This window comes from Engraulis encrasicolus, chromosome 10, assembly GCF_034702125.1.
Source record: "Engraulis encrasicolus isolate BLACKSEA-1 chromosome 10, IST_EnEncr_1.0, whole genome shotgun sequence".
In the NCBI taxonomy this organism is placed as follows: domain Eukaryota; kingdom Metazoa; phylum Chordata; class Actinopteri; order Clupeiformes; family Engraulidae; genus Engraulis; species Engraulis encrasicolus.
Genome location: NC_085866.1, coordinates 44,675,967 through 44,699,142, shown reverse-complemented (window position 1 = coordinate 44,699,142; position 23,176 = coordinate 44,675,967). Strand labels below are relative to the sequence as shown.

At 46.3% G+C, this 23,176-nt stretch overlaps 1 protein-coding gene across 11 annotated transcripts in view; it reads left to right on the top strand.

The window, feature by feature from the left end:
* The window catches only part of rerea (arginine-glutamic acid dipeptide (RE) repeats a), a 260,930-nt gene that overhangs the window by 193,387 nt on the left and 44,367 nt on the right, over positions 1–23,176 (top strand). For 7 of the 11 annotated variants that reach the window (XM_063209003.1, XM_063209002.1, XM_063209001.1 and 4 more), the window contains 5 exons: positions 21–117; positions 2,499–2,603; positions 14,550–14,598; positions 16,724–16,848; positions 17,802–17,901. In XM_063209003.1, the coding sequence (XP_063065073.1) occupies positions 21–117; positions 2,499–2,603; positions 14,550–14,598; positions 16,724–16,848; positions 17,802–17,901 (476 nt within the window). Of the gene's footprint in view, positions 1–20; positions 118–235; positions 253–2,498; positions 2,604–9,877; positions 10,279–14,549; positions 14,599–16,723; positions 16,849–17,801; positions 17,902–23,176 lie in introns of those variants that run through there. The other 4 variants (XM_063209008.1, XM_063209007.1, XM_063209004.1 and 1 more) reach the window with 2 other exon arrangements.

Sequence of the window (23,176 nt, the reverse complement as noted above, 5' to 3'; positions counted from 1 at the left end):
CTGTGTGTGTTCTCCTTTAGACTCTGGTCGAGAGCTGGTGATCACTGACCCCGTGGTCAAGAGCAGAGAGCTCTTCATCTCCGACTATGTGGACACCTACCATGCTGCTGCCCTCAGGTAACCACGCACACACACACACACACACACACACACACACACACACACACACACACACACATACACAAACACACACACACACACGCTCACACACACACTAGCCTATGTGGACACCTACCATGCTGCTGCCCTCAGGTAACACCACAGACACGTTCTCACACACACGCACACACACACACACACACACACACACACACAGACACACACACACACACACCTAGATTACCGGTATGTGGTCACCTACCATGCTGCTGCCCTTAAGTAACACCGCGCACACACACACGCCTAGATCCACACTCACACAACAATGTACAAATAAGCACATGTACACACCCAGAAAACAAACTTGCACACAGCAGCAGAAGCAGCAGCGTTATACAGGTGTGCAGGCTTACTCACTCTTCTGCACACACATTAATACGGTATTGTGTATTTGCTTATCAGTTTGAACTGCACTTAACAATGCATTCATCTCAGATATACTTTTGGCAACGATGTAGTCTGGCACACAAAGAGAGTCTGGCTTAGAAAGCGTTATATAAAATGCTGTGACAGGTGATGTGAGTGTGGAACATTTTGACAGGGCCTCCAGCTAGTCTTACCTTTCTAGAGATGGCTTAGATGGGATCTAAAGCCAGGAGGTAAAGCCGTTTTCCTGACCATCATCATCATCTCACAGCAGCTTTTCCCTGCTGCACATGGAAAGTGTCTGTCTACTCTCGGCTTCTCTCTCTGTGTTCTTGAGCTCACTAAAAGAGAAATAGGTAGGGGGGGACTGGCTTAGTTATTGTCTGGCTCCTGAAACCAGATCTGCTCCCCCCACTTGTATGCCTTTTTTCATCTTCATCTGTCTTTTCCTGCCTGCCTCCCTCCCTCCCTCCCGCTCTACCTCCCTTTCCTTCTCTATCCCCTTTCCTTCTTTCCATCTTTTTTTGCTTTTCCTTAACTCAAACCATCTGGAAGCACCACCGAAACCAAAGCAGGCAGGCAATAGCAGCAGCAGCAGCAGCACTAGTGGTGGTGGTGGCGGCATTCAAAAGCCATATCCCTGGACCTGCTGATTTCAGGGCAAATTAGCCACAACCTCTGCAGCCACCGCCGCCACTGAACCAGGCCCCCCCCGCGCGCCCCCTAGCCCTTATACCACTCATACCCCCTCACCCCTTTACCCTCCACACCCCCCTTTGATTTGACTTATTACGGGGCTTTAGATCAACTTCGCCTGAATTCCAGAGGGATGGTGTAATGGCAAAGTCATACCCACACACACACACACACACACACACACACACACACTCAGGGCTCCTTTTATCTGGCGGGAGCGAGGTGTATTGTGTCTCCACTGGGCTCCCGGGCCGCTGTGATGCCTATTATTTTGATAGGCCCAGACACTTTTTAAAGAAGAAAAAGAAGCAGAAAAGGAAGAGAATGAGGGGGAGAGAATGGGGGAAAAAAGAGAGAGAGAGAGAGTGTGTGTGTATGAGAGAGAGAAGGGAAGTAGGCAGGCAGGCAGGCAGGCAGGCAGGCAGGCACCGGGCTTAAGAGTGAGCAGAAAAATGTAACAGAATACAAAATGCTATCAAGATGGAGCTCTGCAGTGCTTGCAGGAGGAACACGATGTGCTTTTTCGAGTGTGCGTGCGTGACTGCATGCGTGCGTGCATGCGTGAGTGTATATGTACGCGCGTGTCTGTGTGTGTTTATGTGCCTGTGTGAGTGTGTTTGTTGGTGTCCTTGAGTGTGTGTGGTGCAAGGCATTCATCTTTTATCTGCACTGGAGCTGGAGCTCTATCTATCTACTGTGTGTGTGTGTGTGTGGAGAGGAATGTAAGTTAGAGTACACTGGAGACCTGCTGCTCCGGCTGCTGCCAGTGAGGAGATGAGATGACTCGCAGAGAGAGAGAGAGAGAGAGGGAGACATGGAAATATAGAGACAGCTTCTCCCCTCCGGTTCCTGCCCCGACACATAAACACACACAACACAACAATCACACACACCTGAAAGACACACAACACACACAGACACACAGACTCACCTAACAGGCGCGCACGCACGCACACACACACACACACACACACACACACACACACACACACACACACACACACACACACCTGTACTCTCTCTCTCACACACACAGACACACACACACACACACACCATAACACAACACCTCACAAGAGGCTGCCACAACAAAGCACTCACACACATTCCTCAGGTAGAGTTCTTTGAACTGCCCTCTCACCGCTCCCTGGTAGAGAGTTGTTTATCTGCAAGTGGACATATAACATTGACTTGTACTATTTTTCTGTTTTCTTTTTATGCTTAAATAAATAACCGGCTCTTTTATTGTTGTTTTTTGTTTTGTGGTTGCGGTGCAGGGGGAAATGTAACATCACCCACTTTTCCGACATCTTCGCCGCCCGGGAGTTCAAGGCCCGCATCGACTCCTTCTTCTATATCTTGGGATACAACCCAGAGACACGGTAAGGCCCAACACCTCTATCTTCACCTCAGTTTGTTGTCTCCTGCTGACCTGTACTGGCGTGGCTGTGGCAGCAAGCTGGCTGACATTGTTTTGTCTGGTAAACCTCACATGGGGTGCAGTTCCCGAAAGTGTAGTCGCTAACTACTGTAGCTTCTTTGTTGGTTGCAATGCAATTTCCCATGGGTAGTTGCTAATGTTGCTAACTGCTAACAACTATGTACCCATGGACAGGAAGTTGACATAAGCAGGGAGAACCGGGTGTCTTTCAACTGGCTTGGCTTACTACTGGACAAAGCTGCAACCAGTCAGAGACCAGTGATTTTGAATGACTTGTGTGAGTGTGTATAGTGCTCTTTTTGCTTTGGTACCCCATATTTCTGGCAAAGAATATCCAGAATGGTCAGGTTGGTGAGACTGACTTGAACAAGTAATTCGATGTAGCAGTACTGGCAGCTTGCACCAGGTGGGACAAGGATAATCCCTTGCTGTTCCCCCCCATGCACTCATCCATGCCCAACCTTATCCCCTCACCTTAGCATATACAGTAGCTTCCCTATAGACACCAGATGAACGTTTGTTCTGCCTCATTATCCCCTGGCATGGATAGTGGATAACATTGTCACGTCTTTCCCTCGATTATTCCTTACTCCCCTTTCGCTAAGAAAATAGCCCCTAACCAACCAAACAGCCCACCCTGTTCTCTAGACTCCCTTAAGTAACTGTGGGCTAATCTTATCTCACCCACATGAGGCTGCTGGGCTTGAATGGACTTTCTTCCCCGTCCGAGTCTATGAATGGAGAGTAGAGAAGGGGGGTGGCGGTAGTGGTGGTGGGGGCTGCGGTTTGTTGTGGAAGTTGTAAACACACACTCTGGGGCCACCCCATCCCCTGACCCGTGCTTTGATACGGCCCGCATCAGCAGGTTTTCTTTTCCTCCCCCTCTGCTTTCTTTTTCTTTCTCTCTTTCCCTCCCTCCCTCTCTCCTCCCCTCCATCCGGCAAGGCCACCACTGTCACTGTCGCATGAGGAGAGGGGTTGGACTTGCAGCGCTGTGTGGCATTACCACCATGGTGTGTGTGTGTGTGTGTGTGTGTGTGTGTGTGTGTGTGTGTGTGTGTGTGTGTGTGTGTGTGTGTGTGTGTGTGTGTGTGTGTGTGCTGTGTGTGTGTGTGTGTGTGTGTGTGTGTGTGTGTGTGTGTGTGTGTGTGTGTGTGTGTGTGTGTGTGTGTGTGTGTGTCAGTGATAAATGATCCTCTGCCATGCTTTATTCACTGGGTCTTCAATGAGATGGCTCTGTGTCATCAAAAACCTCTGGGGAGGGGGAAGGGTTGGAAGCGAGGGGGAAGAGGGGGCGGAAAAACTGCACTGTCTACACTTCTAGCGATCTGTGCTGCTATTGCTTCCATTCAGTAGCCGTGGCAAATTCCTGGGTGCCTTTTTGTCTTTTGTTATTGTGCGTTTCTCCGGTTCTCTCAGTCTTTGCCTAATGGTCTTGTTTTCAGCGTTTCATCTTTGATTGGATTGTGGAAACTCAATCTGTTTACATTTCTCTGCAGTGAATCTGTTGCTCTGTTGCATTGCATTCATCACTAGTTTACTGCCAACTGTTCTTGTATTACAGAGAAATGTTGTGGTTGGTGTTGGAGCACACACGGTATTGCTAGATGGTACCTGTCGGTTGCTTGAAAGCCAACTAGTATTAATTTTCCCCGTCACCCAGGTGTGTACAGGTGAGCTGATCGGGCCCTTTTCCTTGACGAGCTTTGTTACAAAACTCCCCTGGCTGACAGCCCGCTAGGGTTCGAAGCGGATTGAATGATTTCCTCGGAACACACTTTTTTTGTTTTTGGGTGTGCGTGTTCTGCAGACTTGCTCGCACGTACATACACACAGACACCAGCTGCCGAGCCGAGGGCCTCTGTTTTGTGCTGGAGTGAAATAAGGTTATTTGGATCTATTGTTCGGCTCGCTCGCTCCCCTTTGGCTGTTTATCATCCAGCGCCAATGTCTTTTATTATTTTACATTTCTGGCCTTGGCAAGGGAAGTATTGGGTGATAAATTCACTTTCACTGTTCTGCAGCCTTTTTCTCACTTCATTTAAGAGGCCACGCAGCCGGCAGCTCCTTAATGCTAAACACATGCTGCTGGCGCGGCTCCTCGTCTGCAGACAAAGTCACGAACATAGATACCTCCATCTCCATCTCCTTTGCTGTCTCCTGAGCTGTTTTCTTCTCCCTGCCTGTCCTCTCCTCTGTTCCACCCTCTTCTTTTGTCCTCTCTTCCATGCTCTTTCCTTCTCTCTGTCCCCGTGCTCTCTTTCCCTCTCTTTCCTTTCCTTGTCATCCTCCCATCCCGTCCCATCTCTTCTCTTCTCTCCTCCTCTCTGTGATGGCTTGGCTGGATGGAGATCCATTAGTTTACGTGGCAGGATGTGTGCGTAGTGTTCCTACGCAGCAGATCAAGATAGTGAGGTCACTGAAAGTGGAGAGGTACTGGAGATGGGCCCCGCTCTCAGATGTCTCTGCTTGATGCCGCACTCTGTGAGGGCAGCTATCTTACCGCTTTATGCAAAAAGTTTTCAGAATATAGGCTTGCGTTTGGGACATGGTATGATTGCAGCATGTTGGGGCTTCTGTGTGTGTGTGTGCGTGCGCGCGCGTGCGTACGGTGGGTAGTAGTCTTTTAATCTGATGAACAAAAAAAGAGAAATAGTTTGTCATTCAGCAAGAACATGTCTTGCTGGGCTGAGTGCCTTGTTGTCTTTTCAGGCTCTAATTCCCTTGCTTCTCTATATAATTGGCTGCATTTGGATTTGATATCTGAATTGCGGTGGTCCTTTTGTGAGGTTGGCTAATCCTTGGCAGCTTCATTTTTCAGGCATGTAAGTAGAGTTGGACAAAACAGTGCTTGCACAGCTGTGCCAGATCATTCAAAGTACAAACAGTAAAAACAGTTCTTTCCTCATTTTTCAGTCTTTAATTGGTGCTAATAAATTTGTGGTAGTATTAATAATTAATAATATTATGTGAACAATATTTCTTATAAAACGGCTACTAATCAGTCTTTGAGTTGGTGGTTATGTAACCGTGTTCCCTGTGTTATTGATACCCTGTGAAACAAACAGTTGTCTGTCCAGCTTCCTTGGCAATGTTATAGCAAGTTAGACCACAGCATTCGTCAGCTTCTGGGAACAAGATCTAGTGAGAATATTTTTGAGGATTTTTTTTCTGTTTACCAACTAAACATTCCACAGAAAGGAAATGCAACCCGTCACAGCTAGGGAGGTTGTTTTTGTGTACTGTACCACGCGAGCCAGACCTCATATCCGCAGACACGTCCGGCTGTGGAGACTGCCCAGTCCCAGCCTGTGCACCTGTAGCACTGGTATAAAGTGTGGAAAAAAAACACTGCTTGTCTTGCCCGCATTTTGTTATAAAAACATGAGCGCAATGTTTCGACCAGACTAGGTCTTCATCAGGCAAACTAAAAAACATGAGGATATCTGTTTTAGTTTCAGTCTTGCTCCTAGCCTACAGTGTGATGTGCAGCCTGACTTTACTTGCTTGACACCTGAACCGCTGGCCCATCATTATGTGAGCACACATAGCCACAGACATCTGTCGCGTTGTAAAGGGGAACCGTTTTGACATTTACTTTTGCACAACTGAAAAGGTCAGCACAGGTTGTAGTATGCAACTTGTGTTTGAGAAAGTTTCACTGTTGCTGACATTCCTTTGCCTCCTTTGTTGCTTTAGCGGTGGCATTGTGTCGTTTTGTGAATGCGGTCATTTTTGCAAGTTGTTACATGTCTGTGTGTGCACCAGTCTTTGTAGGTTTGATGGTTTGATTTCTATAAGGTTGCAGGTGCCATCTCAATGTAGTGCTGTAATTTTGATGGCCTACTCTTGTCTTGGAATTCACCATCTTGCTGTGCCAATGTCTATTTACACCCACATTGTTGTAGTTTATATTTTTCGGGAGGGCGGATGACTGGCCCCTTTTCTCCACACATATTGCAGCTGTTAAGAGAACCATTCCACCGTCAAGCAGCCCTTTTTTGAGGGTCACTGGGTTTGTGTTTGTCTGAGCGCGCCGTACTCATGAAAGCTGAAATGTGTATTGGCATGGCGTTTCTTGAACAGTATTTTCTTTTTTTTAAAAGGATCTCTGCGCGCCGAGCTGCCTCCAAATGTGGCCAATATTAAAGTAGCCATTAGAGTTTGAATGCACTCTGTGCCCCTGTCTATGCTTCTCTCCCCTCCCCGCCTATTGCAACCAGATGTGCTGCACTCTCAGCTTTTCAATAGGGTGGTGATACTGAAATATAATAGCGACTTCTTGCTATTACTTATTGGAGGAATATGGTTTGCAGATCTTTTTTTAACTTCACTTATTGGTTGGAGTTGGTACTGAAGTTGTACATTTTTGTGTCCAATATTTATTCACAAGGTGAAATGGGTCACACTCAATTTTTCTTCTTTCTTGTTGTTTTCTTTTAATTTTAACATTGCAGGGACTGACATGACAGACGTGTCGGCTGCACAGAGCCTTCTTCAGTGACACTGAATTATCTTACAGCCTTATTCCAAATGCTACAAATGAATCTCTGTTGTCAAAATCCTACACAAATTATTCCATTATGACCATGTGAAAAACAAGTTGTCTTGACTGTTTTGAAAATTTAATAGAAAAATAAAAAACAAAGAAATTCACAGCCTTTGCTTAATACTTTATAGAACCACATTTGGCAGCAACTACATTCATTTTTTCATTTCGAAATGAAAAGGGATTAAAAGGGAGATCATCGGTGTGTTTCAACCTTTCAGTATATTGAAATTGTACATTTTGAGTCTGCACCTGGCTAAAATAGATGGGTGTGAGTTTTGAATGAAATCCAATGGAGAGTATCATGGTCTGCTTCCGTAGTCACAGTGCATGTTGACATGCATACTTCTTTAGATGTAATTCAGATTTCCAATGTTGACGGCATTCATACATCCCCAAATGATGTCAGTCCCACTACAATGCTTGACTAGCCAGATGATGCACTTTTTTGGTAAAATTCACTTGTTTACCACCACACATGCTTAACACCATCTAAAGCAAATTTGTTTATCTTGGTCTCATCAGACCACACGACATGGTTCCAGTGATCCATATCCTTGGTCTGTTCATCTCTCTTGAGACCAAGATAAACAAATTACATGACATTACATAACTGGTTACATTTCCCAGTTATTATTTTCCTCTGAAACATACATCTTCTGGCTGTGAATTGCGTTGATTTCAGCATGAGATGTATCGCCACAAATGTACCGGTTCTCGTTCACCCAACATGCTGCACACCTGACTGATTTGTTACCTGTGCACACACAACCATCTGCATAAGCAGCTTCGCAAACCTCTCCCATCAGTGATCCGATGAGCTGCAGTCTATGTGAACTATTTAAACTTTAAAACCAAGATTGACCCTCATCTGAGGCTCATCTAGAGATTTGAACCTGTAGGTTTTGCCCCATGTCTTTTTATAGAGATAAATCGGGTAATCTCTGAAATAGTACATGTCTTTAGTTTAACATCATACAATGGACATTGTAAAAGAGTCATGTTATATATATGGTCTGGATAATTTTTTCAGACTGTAGGCCAGGGGTGCTCAATAGGTCGATATAGGACCAGTCGATCGTGGAGGCAGTATTGGTAGATCGTAGGAGGACACTTAAGAAAAAAAAAAAAAAAGTTCCCTATGGATACCCAGGATCTGACAGGCTAACTCCAGGCGTCTACACTGCCCTACACTGTAAATAGCCTAGCCTACCATAAACACAACGACGTCTTCAGATAAGGAGGATAACTGTCAAGCGCCACACTCAAACTCTTCATAAGTCATAACATCGGAGCACAAAAAAATAGGACGGCACGAGACGTTTGCCGATACCGTGCGCTATATGTTCAGTTAGTAGCCTACAGGCAGCGTCACCGCTCAAAAGAAACAGCCAGAGAAGAAAACAACCGCCCGAACACCGGCAATCTCCTCCTCCCCCCCCCCCCCTTTTAAACAATGCTCTGAGAAGTGCAGGCAAGATGCAACTCCCGCATTGAGCGTGGAGTTGGCTACTTCGATTAGATTTCATAGGCACGCGTGCGAGGGGAGAGTGAATGATGTGTGCCTGTTTAACCTGAGTGCAGGCGCGTCTTTTCAAATGGTCTGTTCAGCGCGGCCGCTAGACAGAGAGCGCGATTTTCGGTCCATTCAGTAGATGTCTCCTTGTTTATTTTTTGGAACTAGGGATGTCTGTAACGTCCACGAAGACAATATCATCCACGTGAAAACGCCAAACGCCCGCAAACCGCTGTTCTGTCTACTTCTCACAGCGGCATTAAAAAAGTCCTCCACGAAATCCCAAACCAACAACCCTTCAAATAGGTGACAGCAAGCATGCACACATGAAATAACACTTCAGGGAGGGAGAAATAGCTCTGCACTCATATTAAAGTGAAAAGGGGATTACATAAAATCTGTCCAAAAACCAAGAGGGCACATCAATAACTTCATTAATATTATGTTCATTTATGAAAATTACATTTATCATAAACTTGATAGCCTACTATGGTCTCCCTTTGTGATCAAAAACAGGCGTAATTTACAGTAGGCCTAAATAAGGTCTGTATGAGGTTGTTATTCACCGCTGATTCACCTTTCATTATTATTGATGTGTAGGCCTATATAGGCCTACAAATACATTTTCATATTGTGTTAAAATTGCATTTCTAACAGCTGTATTTTCAAATGTTCTCCCCCGAACCCCCAGTAGATCACTTCCATTTCAATAAGTAGCTCACATGTTGAAAAAGTCTGAGCACCCCTGCTGTAGGCTATTAAAACCTTTCACATGCCCTCGGCTTAGAAGTGAAATATTAAACTGGTACAATTAAATGGGAGAAATTGTGCCTGCTGAATTTAGTGCCAAAGACATTTCTTTGCAGACTATAGAATATATCTCCTTTAGTATTGCATACATTAAAGGCAGGTAGAAATGAGAGAAAAAAAGCAGCTCGTAGCATACGGGCTTGCTGGAGAAAATGTTCCCCCGAAAAGCCATTACAGAGGGCTGGCACAACAGTCATGTGAGCTGATAATAAAGGATTTCCATTTCTTCCTTTGGAAATCATGAAAAGGGGGGAAAGAGGGGCTGGGGCATCTGGGGGCTTGCACAGTCGCTGCTATTTCAGCGCCGCCGCTGCCTGGCGCGATCCCCCTTTAGCGGGGCCCCACTCAATCACAGTCTATCACCCGCTCCGGCTGTCTCCCTCGCTGCTCCGCTTGTTTGGTATGCTGTACGGGGCGTCAGCAACCTCGCGACTCGGCCTTGTTTATGGAGCAGACGTGCGGTGGAGATGGATTGCGTTTCCAGCGTGTGTCTGTGTGTAAGGTCGTGGCACATGCTCAGTTGTGTCTGTCGGAACGGGAACTCTACGCCGTGCGTGAAGGCTGAGGTCACAGCTCAAGCTCAGTGAAAATCTTACCGAGCGATCGCCTGCCTGTGCCTCCATTTTGAGTACCTAGAAATAGGTGCGAGGGAAGAATTTTGTGTAAACGTTCACAGCCGGTGAATTGTCAAAATTTAAAACGCTTCGGCTACATAATGGACGACTTGTTCAGTCCGCGAAGGTAGGTTTGCACACTCGGCTTCACCTGTTAAGCTGTAAATCTGCGCTCTACTTGCCGCTGTCTGGCTCTTTTGCACTCGCTGACGTGTTTACCTTTATGATTTTATTTTTTGCCCGAGTATCATAACGTCGTTGTCAGTGACATAAGACGTTATGTGAAATGAATGTCTCCCGCATATCATTAATAAAATCGGTATTCGCTGCGTTGTAGTATTGAAGAATATCTCCGGCGAAGTGTCTTGGTGGAATTTGCCTGGTTAATGTTGCCTTTCCAAGTGCCGCTACAATGTATTCATTCAGATGTGTAACCGCAGCACATTGTTGCATGTAGCGATGTTGTAGCGACTTGTATAGTTGATAAAACAACTTTTTAATACATGTCGTTCTGACAGAAAGAGAAAGTGTGCTCTTGTGGACTCCATTTTGCTGTACTGTGTTCTCGTGTTTACAATTGAAGTGACATGGCGTTTGAGGGGTCCTGGCGCTCTGTGCACGTTATTGCTGTCTGTGAAAGAAGCATGGTGACTCCAGTTGAAGTTGCATTCTTTGCGCGAGCGTTATGATGAGGAAAAGTTTGAGCCTTTCACTGTATTTATGCAATGTTATGACAGTGTTACTGTCATGTCAGGATTGGTTGACATTGGTGAAAGGGGCGGGGTCTGCCTTGATTACTGTTCTCGTGGTCGAGTTAAATGGTAGGCTGGCTATTTGCAGTGGATTGGATGCTTCATTCATTCAGAAAAAAAGCCTGACGAGACTTTTCTCAAAGTTAGCTTACTGACAGCTAGAAGAGGCTAATGTATGTAGACTGCAAACTAATAAGGCAGCGCAAATTATTAGCTATGTAAGAGCTGGTGGAAGGTGGAAATCCCCTCAGCATTTTTTATTATTATTATTTCAAGTTATACATTAAAGCTTACAAAGCTATGCATTTACTAACAGTAATGGCTAGTTTTGATACCTTCTACCTATCTTTCTGACACTTTAAGATGTGTGTAGAGATTTTTTTTAACACAAATAGGTTAGAAAATCCAGAGGCTCCTGATGTAATATAACAATAACTTAATACTTAATGTGAATGGAGTGGAGATTGTAAGTCATGGCTTTCAAATGCCATTAGTAGTTTTTAATGCATATTTTTTAGACATTTGTGACAGACTTTGTAAATGTATACTAAATATTCATTTTTTTCCCCAAGTGTCTGCTTCGTGTAGTATAATGTAATTTAATGTACACATAAATGTTTGACTTTGATGGAATGAGTGGCCCAGACCGGGAGCTTAACCCACTGCCTCCTGCTGAAGCAGGTCAAGTTCAGCACAGTGGCTAACTTAGTGAATGAATGAATGAAGAAAACATAACCTCCTTGGCGAAGGTAATGAGGCTTATCTGGAGGACAGGCTTGTCTCAGCTTCTTAGTCTTTCACATGTTGCCATTGTAACTTGTACAAACCTCATGACTCCATTTCAGTTACATGTTTCAGAAATGTAGCATTTCCCTAGTCTCTTGATTTACTTAAAAAAAAAAAAAAAAAAACATCAACACGGTGTGGAGAATGAATGCAGAGGTTGCATCTGTTGTGCAGAAATGGATGTTACAATGTTGTTACCTGGTAATATTTTGAAACCATTAGGTTTCATACAAGTTTGAAGTACCAGCCATCTTAAAGGCACAGTAGCCCCCTTTATAAAAAAGCTCGGGAGGTGAATAATTATCAAAACCCATGTAATGCTACTGATTTGTATTTGAGTAGTCTGATTGTATCTACTGACTGTAAGTGGATGTGGTAAGAATCTATGAATTGACTTTAAAGCTGCAGAGAGGGACCAAGTTTATGACACAGTTTGTTGTATTCCTTGGTTGCACATAATATGAAACAGCGCATTGCGCAATTGGACAGCATCTGAAGGCTAGCTGATTGATAGCCTCAAGTTTAATGTGTTATGGCCGATGTTGATTTATCTTATATTTATTTTGGCTTTGACAAAAATATGACACTCATCTTACAGTGTTTTTTTTTTTTTTTTTTTTTTTTTTGATTCACTGTTTTTTTTATTTATGAAAAAAATCCCAAGCTGGGAAACAAAGGCATTACAAAGTCAGTGATCAATACCCCACCCACCCCAACCTTAGATACAAGTCACATGACCCATTAGGTCATAAGTGACATCTTACAGTGTTTTTAAAGCGTATAACTTTTAAGGAATAGAGAGAAAATCAGATTTTGTTGTTTGACCTAAATTTTATGCATCTGTTTTTGCTCGCCTTCTCTCTCCCACCTAGAAGAATTCTCTCTCTGTCTCTGTCTCTGTCTCTCTCTCTCTCTCTCTCTCTCTCTCTCTCTCTCTCTCTCTCTCTCTCTCTCTCTCTCTCTCTCTCTCCCCCCCCCCTCCTGGCTGCCTGTAGATCCCTCCATATCTCCTGTCCTAGTGGCCCCGTCATTTCCTCTCTCTTCCTAAATGCCTCTAGCAGACACAGGAGCCCTGCTGTGATTCCCAGGCCCCATGGTCACAAACGCAACATACACACACACTACACACACACACACACACACACACACACACTACACTACACTACACTACACTACACTACACTACACTACACTACACTACACACACGCAGCTGACAGCAGCTCGTCCACATCATCACCTGGTCTTTGCACGTTACACTGACTATGTACAGACAGCTCAGACACAGACTTTGTTGTGTGTCGTCCGTTCCTGTCGTCCATCTGTGCTGAGGTGCCAGACTACATAATGTAGGCTAGTGGGGAAGGAGAGAAAGTTTAGTTAAGCTAAAGCTGAAGTCTCTTCCTCTTTTTTTGTGTCCTCAGAAAGTGAAGCCCAGAGAACCCACCCCCAGCCTAAGTTCTGGTTTATTTCCTCACATATTTCTTTCTTCAGGAAGGGGAGGGCTTAGCTTCTGCAGCCCCAGTTTCATGCCCAGTGCATCTGTCCACCGTATGGACCCTTTTCCCCGTTTCCAGAATGTTCTGGTCGAAAGATGGTGGTTGTTTAGGAGTGTAGATGGTATGGAGTGGGTGGGAGAGACAGAGAAAGAGTATGGTGTTTATGAAACGCACCCAGAAGAGGGCTTTTTATGATTTTGAGGTCTTGAAACGCAGCAGGGCGGGCATAGGCGAGCATAGTCTCCGTTTTCTAGTCAGGTTTCAGCCTTACGGCCCCCAGGTTGCTCCAGCACACGGCCCTCAGGTTGCACCAGCACACGCACTCACAAACACACACACACACACGCCTGTCCCTTTCATTGCTCCCCCACCACCCCACCTTCCTGCATGCAGAATGGAGTGAGAGTTTCTCTGGATGCAAATCATTGTGACAGATTCTGGGCTTCTCTCTCTCTCTCTCTCTCTCTCTCTCTCTCTCTCTCTCTCTCTCTCTCTCTCTCTCTCTCTCTCTCTCTCTCTCTCTCTCTCTCTCTCTCTCTCTCTCTCTGTCCCCTTCTCCCCCTTTGACTATATGAAAAATATTCTTGTGTTGCCATAGCAATGAGGGGGGGGGGGGGGGGTATAGGAAAGGGGAGAGAGAGAAGAGGTAGTAGTAGTAGGGGGGGTCGTAGGGGAGGCGGAGGGGGTAGTCTTGTCATTTTCTTTAATCCACTGCAGCTGGAGATGGGGAACACTGTTATTAAATTGTGGTTGCCATGACAACGTGCTCCCTCTTTTCGCAAAGGCAGCCATTTCAGCGGGTGCCTGCCGCCGCTTCTCATATCATCCCCCCCTTTGGAGGGAGGAGGGAGGGAGGTGGCAGGCAGGTGGAGGGGGTGAGGTGCCGTACTGTACCGCTCTCTTCTCTTCTCTCCTCTCGTCTCTCCTCCTCCTCTCCTCTATTCTGCCTGAACAATGAGCTTCTACTGGGAGCCGACTCTCGCTTGCAGTCCCCCTTTGTTCTCTCCTTGCCTGTGCCACAAGTCACTGGCTTGTGCTTGTTTTGTGTTCACATTCTGTCTGGGTCTAGGGCGAGGGGAAAATATGCATATTTTTTTGTTTCTCCTCTGCTCATTCTAAGGGGAAGGAATGACTAGAGATGTTGTCCAGTTGAAAATAAAAACCCTGCTTGTGCTGATGTAATTTGTTTTGAACACAGTCATTTGGTCTTAAAACGAACAAATATGCAAGCACAGACTTGATGTTAGGGTTATATCATTGTACCAGGCCTCAAACCATTAGCAGATGCAATGTGTTGCTGCTTCGTATTTGCTTGTTTGCGTGTTTTTAATGCCTTTCCTTGTTGTCTTCTGTTGTGTTGCAGGCGGCTCAACAGCACACAAGGGGAGATCCGCGTGGGTCCCAGTCACCAGGTACAGTATAATGTCCCCCTCACAGTGTGACACATGAGACCTGTCCTCACACTGCTCAGGTCGCAGCCTGTCCAGCACCCATAACACAGGAGTCAGCTGATTAGTCACATGACATACTCATGACACAACCACTGTAACTAAGGAGTTCCTGAGAAGTCTGACTATTTTTGCATATTTTTTGTGCATCATAATTTTCCATAGAATGTAGTTCTATGACAATAATTGGCCCCAAATAGCCTGTACACGAATACCAGAAATGTACATAGAAAAGGGAATCACACATGGGTGCAATAGATGCCAAAGCATGCACACTCAAGCAAAGTGAATAAATATGAGGAAGCGGACCCTAGCTGATTGAACTGCAATGTCCATCATCTCATAATGTTGCACATTAGATAAAAAATGTCAGTGATTTCTGTCAGTGATTTCTGGTTATGGTGTATCAGCTTGGCCCTAGAGAGAGACAGAGACCAAGACAAAGGGGTGTTCAGTGCCGTCTCTGGCATGACATGCAGCATGGCTGCCATTACGTCCAGAAGCATCTCCAGCGCCTGTTGAGAGGCAGAGAGGCCGATAAATGGCCCTGATAACGCTGGGTAAAAGAAAATAATAATGAGCTGAACGACATCAGCAATTACTGTCAGCCGCTTCTGAAAGCCCACGCTCTTGTCTGCAGGCGCGTGTGTGCGTGCGTGTGCGTGTATATGCACGCACGTGTCCCTGTGGGTGTGTGCATGCGTGGCTCTGGTGTTGAATAATGACACCGTCAAGGCGAGCTGTGCTGTGCTGATGGCGGCTGCAGCCCACAACACAAAAGCCAATCTCCTTACACGTCTACAGAAGACGACGGCCCAGACAGACAGACACCCACCCCTGTCAAGCCTTCACTCAAGACTTCATTCAGACCCTTCACTTGCATGGTCAAGCATGCTTAAAAAGAATAGACTGGCTGGGAGGGAGCAGAATCTAAGATCTCTCTCTCTCTCTCTCTCTCTCTCTCTCTCTCTCTCTCTCTCTCTCCCTCCCTCTCTCTCTCTCTCTCTCTCTCTCTCTCTCTCTCTCTCTCTCTCTCTCTCTCTCTCTCTCTCTCTCTCTCTCTCCCTCTCTCTCTCTCCCCCTCCTTTCTGCTGTTGACAGGGTGGTTCGGATTGAACCCAAGGATCGTTTTACCAAGGACAGGTCCAGTTAACTGTTCTTTTAGTGTTGCCATTGTTGGGCAGCATTGTCCAAAGCAATGTAAAATAGATGAACAGGGTCATGTTTGGTCCTGGTGATACCGGTTGGGTGTACGGGATTGTATTATTGAAAAGGTACAGCCACAAAGAGTGCAGCGCTTTATCCCACCGCTGAAGTCTCCTAGGGAGTTGAGTCTGAGAAACTATCACAGTAATAAAACAATGCGGTGGAGTTTCTCAAATTAAAAATGTATGATGTGGATAGTAGTTGGAAGGGAAGTGAGCTCTTGTGTACAAAATAGTGGAGTCATAGTTCACAGACGTTTCGCTTAGAGCACTTGTTTACTAATAAGTTGTGTGAATATCTCCCAACAACACACTGTGACCTTACAAAATGGTAGGTCTCCTCACGAACAAGTGTTTTTTATTTAGCTTGTTGTGCATGACTCAAAAAGTACCTTGCTCCCGTATTTATCTTTGTGTGATTCTGTGTCTTTTCTCACTGATTAGGTTGCTCGGAAACAAATTACTAATACGAGACAACAGTACAACTTGTTTATAACGCACTTGAAAGTGTGTGGGTGGGTACAAGTGTGTGTGTGTGTGTGTGTGTGTGTGTGTGTGTGTGTGTGTGTGTGTGTGTGTGTGTGTGTGTGTGTGTGTGTGTGTGTGTGTGTGTGTGTGTGTGTGTGTGTGTGTGTGTGTGTGTGTGTGTGTGTGTGTGTGTGTGTGTGTATGTGCCTTAGTACTTGTTCTCGTGAAAAAGAAGGAACGGTTTGTGCGTGTGTGCTTGTGCGCCCTCATATCCGAGTTTGTGAAAGAGAGTGAGTGTGTGTTTGTGTTTTCATGTGTTTGTTTGCTCTGTGCAAGTGCTTTCCATTTCCCTGCAGTCTGACCTTTCTCTGCTCCCCTCCTCTCTCCTCTCCTCTCCCCTCCACCACCTCCGCCAGGCCAAGCTCCCCGACCTGCAGCCCTTCCCCTCCCCTGGTGGCCAGACAGTGACGGAGAAGGAGGAGCTGGTCTGGATGCCAGGGGTCAACGACTGTGACCTGCTCATGTACCTGAGGGCAGCCAGGTGAGACGCCAAAACCCTTTCTCAGACCAGTATCGGGACCCTCTAGTCTGGCCAAGTTCAAGGAAAACATTCACTGTAGTTGTATTTTAGTTTGTTTAGATTTTGTTTGTTAGAATATTTTCCTTTGTCTTGGATCATTTACGCTAAGTATTTTTCATATGTTTTGTCCTGTGCTGTTTGGAGTGTACTGTGTACAGGGCTGAAAACATATGAGCAGCACTCTTCCAATGACAGCTGCTTAAAGGTGCACTGTGTGGGGGGCGCTGCTAAGCGCGCTAAGCCCCCCCACACTGGAGCTTGCATGCCCACCCACGGGGACCCCGGTTCGAGTCCGGCCGGGGTCCTTTCCCGATCCGCCCGTCTCTCTGTCCCATTCGCTTCCTGTCACTATCTTTGACTGTCCTGTCAAATAAAGGCATAAAAGCTGATGATTTTGTTTATGTTTTGGAAAAGTCTTTTAGTTACTGCACTTTTTGGTTAGAGCACTTAAAATAAATCTACACCGCTTCATTTGCACTGGACATCCTTGTTGAGCACATTCATTCCATTTGGTGGCCATCCTGCAGTGAAATATGAGCCAGAGGGCTTAACAATTTCACAGTCCACCATTTTGAATTTGCAGAAATATTCCTTTTTAGCTGGAAGAAGTGCTGTACTTTGGTCATACTGGTAAATATAAGTTTATTATTTAGCTAAAATATTCATGAAAATATCAGTTTCGATGAGCTGCATAGTTGCAATACCTGCTCTGGCCACCAATCTACACAGTGCTCCTTTATATGTCTTGAGTGTTATTATAAAATCACCTGGACCAATGTGCATTGCTAAACACTTAAACTGTGTTCACTTTGAACATTTTTATTTTCTGTCTTTGTGTCTGTGTTGAGGCTGTTGCTTAATAGGTGATATTTTCTGTTCTGTGTGTGTGTGAATGTGTGTGCGCGTGTGTACAGGAGCATGGCAGCATTTGCGGGCATGTGTGACGGAGGGTCCACAGAGGACGGCTGCCTTGCTGCTTCCCGAGACGACACCACACTCAACGCCCTAAACACAGTAAGAGGAGCTGTTTAATTGTACACATCAAAAACACACTCACAAAGCAGGCAAAACATTGATCAAAAGCAGCAATAATAATACAGCATAGCACAAAAGCATCTTCGTTTGATCAAAGACCATGTTTGAAGAGATCCGAGCCCACACCGAGTTCTGAATCATAGAGGAAGCCCTCACAGAAGTCCTCAGACTTAGATGATGATGAGGAGGAAGAAGAGGAGAAGTAGGCGGCTGGAGCGATGGTAGTGCTTGGCATGAAGAAAAGGCATAGCAGCATAGTCGTCACCCGTGGGTCCCTGTGATGAGAACACCCACCCAGCCTGCCTGCCTGCTTGCCTCACTCCTAGCCTAGCCCGGGAGCCATGCGTTGTGCAGCACGGCACAGCAGATGTCTGGCTGTGTCAGAACGCGCCTCTTGACACGGGAGGCAAATGAAAGGGGCTGCTAATTAGTGTCGCCTGCCTGCCCTGCAAACATGAATAAATATCAGCCTTCAGGGTGGAATAACGAGCCGCATTCCCCCTCATCCAGCAAGAACACACATAATCACGCACTCCATAATCAGATAAGTCATCAACGGTAGCAGGAATGTAATACGAGCGAAACTTGAATATAAAAAAATAACTTTTGATTAAAAAAAACACACACCTCCCCCTGCTAGTCATCATTTAATAAACCCAAATCCTGATATTGCACTTCTCTGTGTTCAAAGGGTCTGGCCGTGCTTTCATTGACTTGGTTGAAAACAGACCAATCGGTAAACCGAGGAAGTGTTAGTGATCAATGCTATGACTTGTTGCGCAACATTCTGGTGCTTGAGTGTCACACATTACCCACAAACTGGTTCTGCAGCAGTCAGAGGTGTATAAAGTAGAAGTAGAACTAAATTCATGATATAGTAATAACTACAACACTAGTACATATTAAATGGTTTTAACAGCAGTTATTCCATTGTACCTAACTAGTACTTATTGAATTCCTTTTTTTTTTTGCTTCTACTCAATACACCTCCCTGGTTGCGGTTGCTTGGTTTTCATGTTCTTTGAGTGATTCTGCACAAGATGGCCACTGCCAGCAAACAAAGGACAGCGCCCACCGCTGGCATAGAAGGGAAAAGTATAAAAAAGAATCCTGCTCTTCTGTATGTTAGCCTCTCCAGGTGTGATTTACCACCGGCATGCCAAGGAGCCATTTGTCGTCGTCCTCCCAGCCCTTCTCACTGTAGAGCTGATCAGCAGCACAGGCAAGGCTGCTGACTGCTTTCACCAGGCCCAGGATAAAGTCCTCTAAAAGGAACCCCAAGCCCATACATACATTGTAATGAGAACCCCAATTCTGGGCCCCCTCTCTCCCTGGCTGACCCCTTTTGCCCCACTCACTCTGGCTTCCCTGAGCACAGGCAACCCCCAAACATAAATCCTTGCTGCTGCAGGTTTTCTTTCCGTTCTTTTTTCCTCCTCCTTCACCTCCTTTCATACTGTTAATATTCCGCCTCCTCTTCCACAACCTCTGTAGAGCGCCGATGGATTTACTGTTAATTGCTTTTAGCAAGTCAGATGCAGTATGTAGAGGACCAATCCCCCCCCCAAGTGCACCCTAATGGCTTGCAGCAAGCCTCGTCTTAGGGCCTTAGTGCGGCAATCATCGTAAATTGAGGACGATCCTGTGTTATTGTTATGTGTGTGCTTTTTATGATGAAAGCAGGCACCAACACTGGGCCCGCTCATCACTTTTATACCGTCCCAAAATTAATTTTCAGCTTTATAGTTTCAATGCCTCTGTTGGTGTTCCTCACACGGCAGAGCTATATAACTGCTGTGAGAGACGGCAATGAAAGAGGGCCATATGCAGTGACTGAGGTTAGGGGAGAGGGTCTGTGTCTTGCTGAGTTTCATGTTTGTCAAAAATAACTGTCCCCCTTTTGACGCCTGTAAATGCGTCCAAGCAGGCATGACATTAACAATCATCATGTTTCAAGAGTTAGAGAGCTTGCTGGCGTGCTTGTGTTACTGGAAGGTATGCCTTCGGCCGGGTGTTGGGGGGCGCGAGAGAGAGAGAGAGAGAGGTGGGGCTGGTGTTGGGGGGCCAGATTCGTGTTATTCTCGGCAGGGCAAGGGAGGGGGCGGGTCGTTAATTTACACGCCGTGGCATAAGCTGCTGCGTGCTTCTGCCGTATTTGTTTAGAGAGCAGCTCGTCGCCATGTGTGTGATCAACACCTCATCCGGCAGGCCGATGAAATACAGCCTCAAGTAGGGCACGGGGAGTCCTGACATCTACCCGCCCGCGCCCGCCCACCCGAACTGCCTGCCTGCCGGTCCACTGCTTTCCCACAACACCCATCTTCTGGCCCCATCCCTTCTGCCCAAGTCAACAAACATCTTATATGATCATGCAGCACTTTTTATGCAGCAATAAGCCGAGTCGTTTGAAGTCCACATCCAGGCCGTCGTAATTCGTTCCTTCTTTCTTTCTTTCTTTCTCTCTCTCTCCTTTGCTGCTGCCGCTCCTGGTAGTCCTATATCTGCCCCTGGGTGCTCGTGAGCCGCTGTGCAAAGACAGATAATCACGGAACACGACCGTGTCGTGAAAATATCGATATATTTTTCTCTCTTTCTCTGCTCTCGCTTCTCCTCCCCATTTCTTTCCCTCCCTCTTTTTCTTCTCTTTCTCTTCTCTCCTCCTGCAATAATTTGACTGTGAAATCCAATAGAAAAGAGCGAGGGTAGCACATAAAAAGAAGTGGGCCAATTAAATTGGTCACAGCCAGGAGTGCTGTATTTGGGGAGGTGGTGTTGGGTAGGGGGCGAGAGGAGCAGCAAAGCCTCTTGCTGGGCTACCGCAGGCACCAGGAAGAATCATTTGGTCTGTAATGGATCGTTTGGGAGTTGGGCTAAAAGGAAATTGCTTTAGCAGGACCCACGGTCTCCTTTTTCTTCCTTCGTGATTTTTTTCCCCTTTCTTTTCTTTTTTTTTGTCGAGTTTGTGCATCTGCGAGCAAAGGAATTGCTGCGCTTGCAGCCGTTTGTGTTGGAACATGCCTGAGGTAGTGCTATTGGTGCAGATGCAGTAAGCTACATCCGGGAGGAGCCTTTGAGGTTTTATATCGCCTACCCTCCCAACTCCGAAGACGCTTGCATATACAACACAGGCTGGACGTTTCACATCCTAATACGTTGTACAGTGTAGCTGTGAGATTATGCCAGAAATATGTAATGAATCCTTCATTTTCCCTCCCGGAAAGCCTAAGATAGATTATTGCAGAGTACTGTCAAGGCTGCGGCGGCTGCAGACTGTGTGAACACATTTTAGCACAGCGAGGGTCTCAAGGAAAAAGGAGCTGAAAACATCTGTAATGTAAATCAGTTTTTAACACAAACATTCATGCCGCCTCGCAGACATCCACGTTTCTTGCTGACATTCCTTCTTGCTGAGAATTCCAGCGTGCATGTGCCACATCTTAAAAGCACTCACTGTCAGAGAGACTGACTGTATAATCAAATAACGGATGCCGAATGGGAGAAGGGAAGATTAAAAACTGTGGACACACTGTACACATTGTTGCCCAGTAAAAAAAAAATCTCCCTGGAAGGGCTAGCATGGATCAGGGACCAGTCCATCCACCCCACCCCCCACCCCAGAACAGACACCCGTAGCATGGGAGGCCAGAGGGAGCCGTAATCCCTTCTTAGAGGTGTATATCAGGGACCAGCCTGACCCTCTTCACCCTCAGAACAGACACACACAACATGGGGGCCAGAGGAGGCAGTACACCCTCCTCTCTACCACAGCCTCAGTAGAAACAGCACAGCACCGCACAGCACAGGGACACATGTGGCAGCTTAATGTCAGGGGGAGAAAGCAGTGTATTTCACAGGCCTCATTAATGCGAACCAGGGCCCCCTGACAAGGGAAGCGCGCGGCTGGGATCTCTGCTGGGCAGTGAGAGGGCAGAGGGGATTGAAGGTGACGGAGTTAGAAGTGGGTTAGGGCAGGGCATGGGGCTGGGGCTGGGGTTGGGGCTGGGGCTGGGGCTGGGGTTGGGGTTGGGGTGGGGGGGTTGTTCATCTACATAGGGGGCCTGACAGCTCACTGTCAGGTTAGATGAAATAGCGACTGAAATAGAGAGAGCAATAGAGAGGAAATAGAGTCTAGTCTGTGAAGAATGGAGGGTTATGCTAATTCGGCCCTCTCGCTTGCCCTGTGGCACACCGGTGCATAATAGCACAACATTTTCTCCCCTCCCTTTTCTATTCTCCTCCACTCGTTCATTTTTTTCTCTCTCTCTGTCTCTCTCTTTCCATTTTCTTTTCCCCCTCCAAACAAATGCGGCCAAACGCATGCCGCCGCAAATGAGCTAAGTGCACAATAAATATGACATTTACATTCAGACAGGAAGAGAGATGACTGTGGAATTAATGCTGTCTGCGGTTCAGCGTTTCTTGACCTTTCTCTGGCAAACCATCAGCTGCATGCAACACACACTCCACATACTCCACACACACACACACACACACACACACACACACACACACACACACACACACACACACACACACACACACACACACACACACACACACACACACACACACTCTCACACACACACTCTCACACACACACACACTCACACACACACACACACAGAGAGACTTTATTTGCAATTCCAATATGTGTGCAGTAGCCCCCACTCCCCTAACCCCGCCACCACCCCCTTCAAAATTAGCCTCTGTGCCTTAGTCCGCTACCTTTCCAGCCATATTGGCCTCGGCTTATAGCGGCTCAGACGGTGTTATTATTGTCAGGCTGTTTAGCGGGAGAGAGACTGATGCTGAATCTCTGTATTCAGTTTCCTGTTCTCTATTCATCTCGCCTTCCATTGTTCTCCCTGTGCAGCCAAGAGGAAGGATACTGCAAAGCTGCGGCATTATGCCAGATTTCACCATCAGCACCACACGCCATGCACATCTCAATGCCGCTGCCACTACACATCCAAAGTCTTGTTTGTAATCTAAACGCAGCCACTCAGATCACCACTGCATGGCTCATTGGCAGTACATTATTGTCAGCGCCTTCCCGGCAAAAATGGTGGTATTTCTCAAGCTAATTAGGTAAACGTCGAGGGCAAAAAGCTATTTTTCTGCTGTAGAGCGCACATACACACACACACACGCACAAGCGCACACACACACACACACACACACACACACACACACACACACACACACACACACACACACACACACACACACACACACACACACACACACACACACA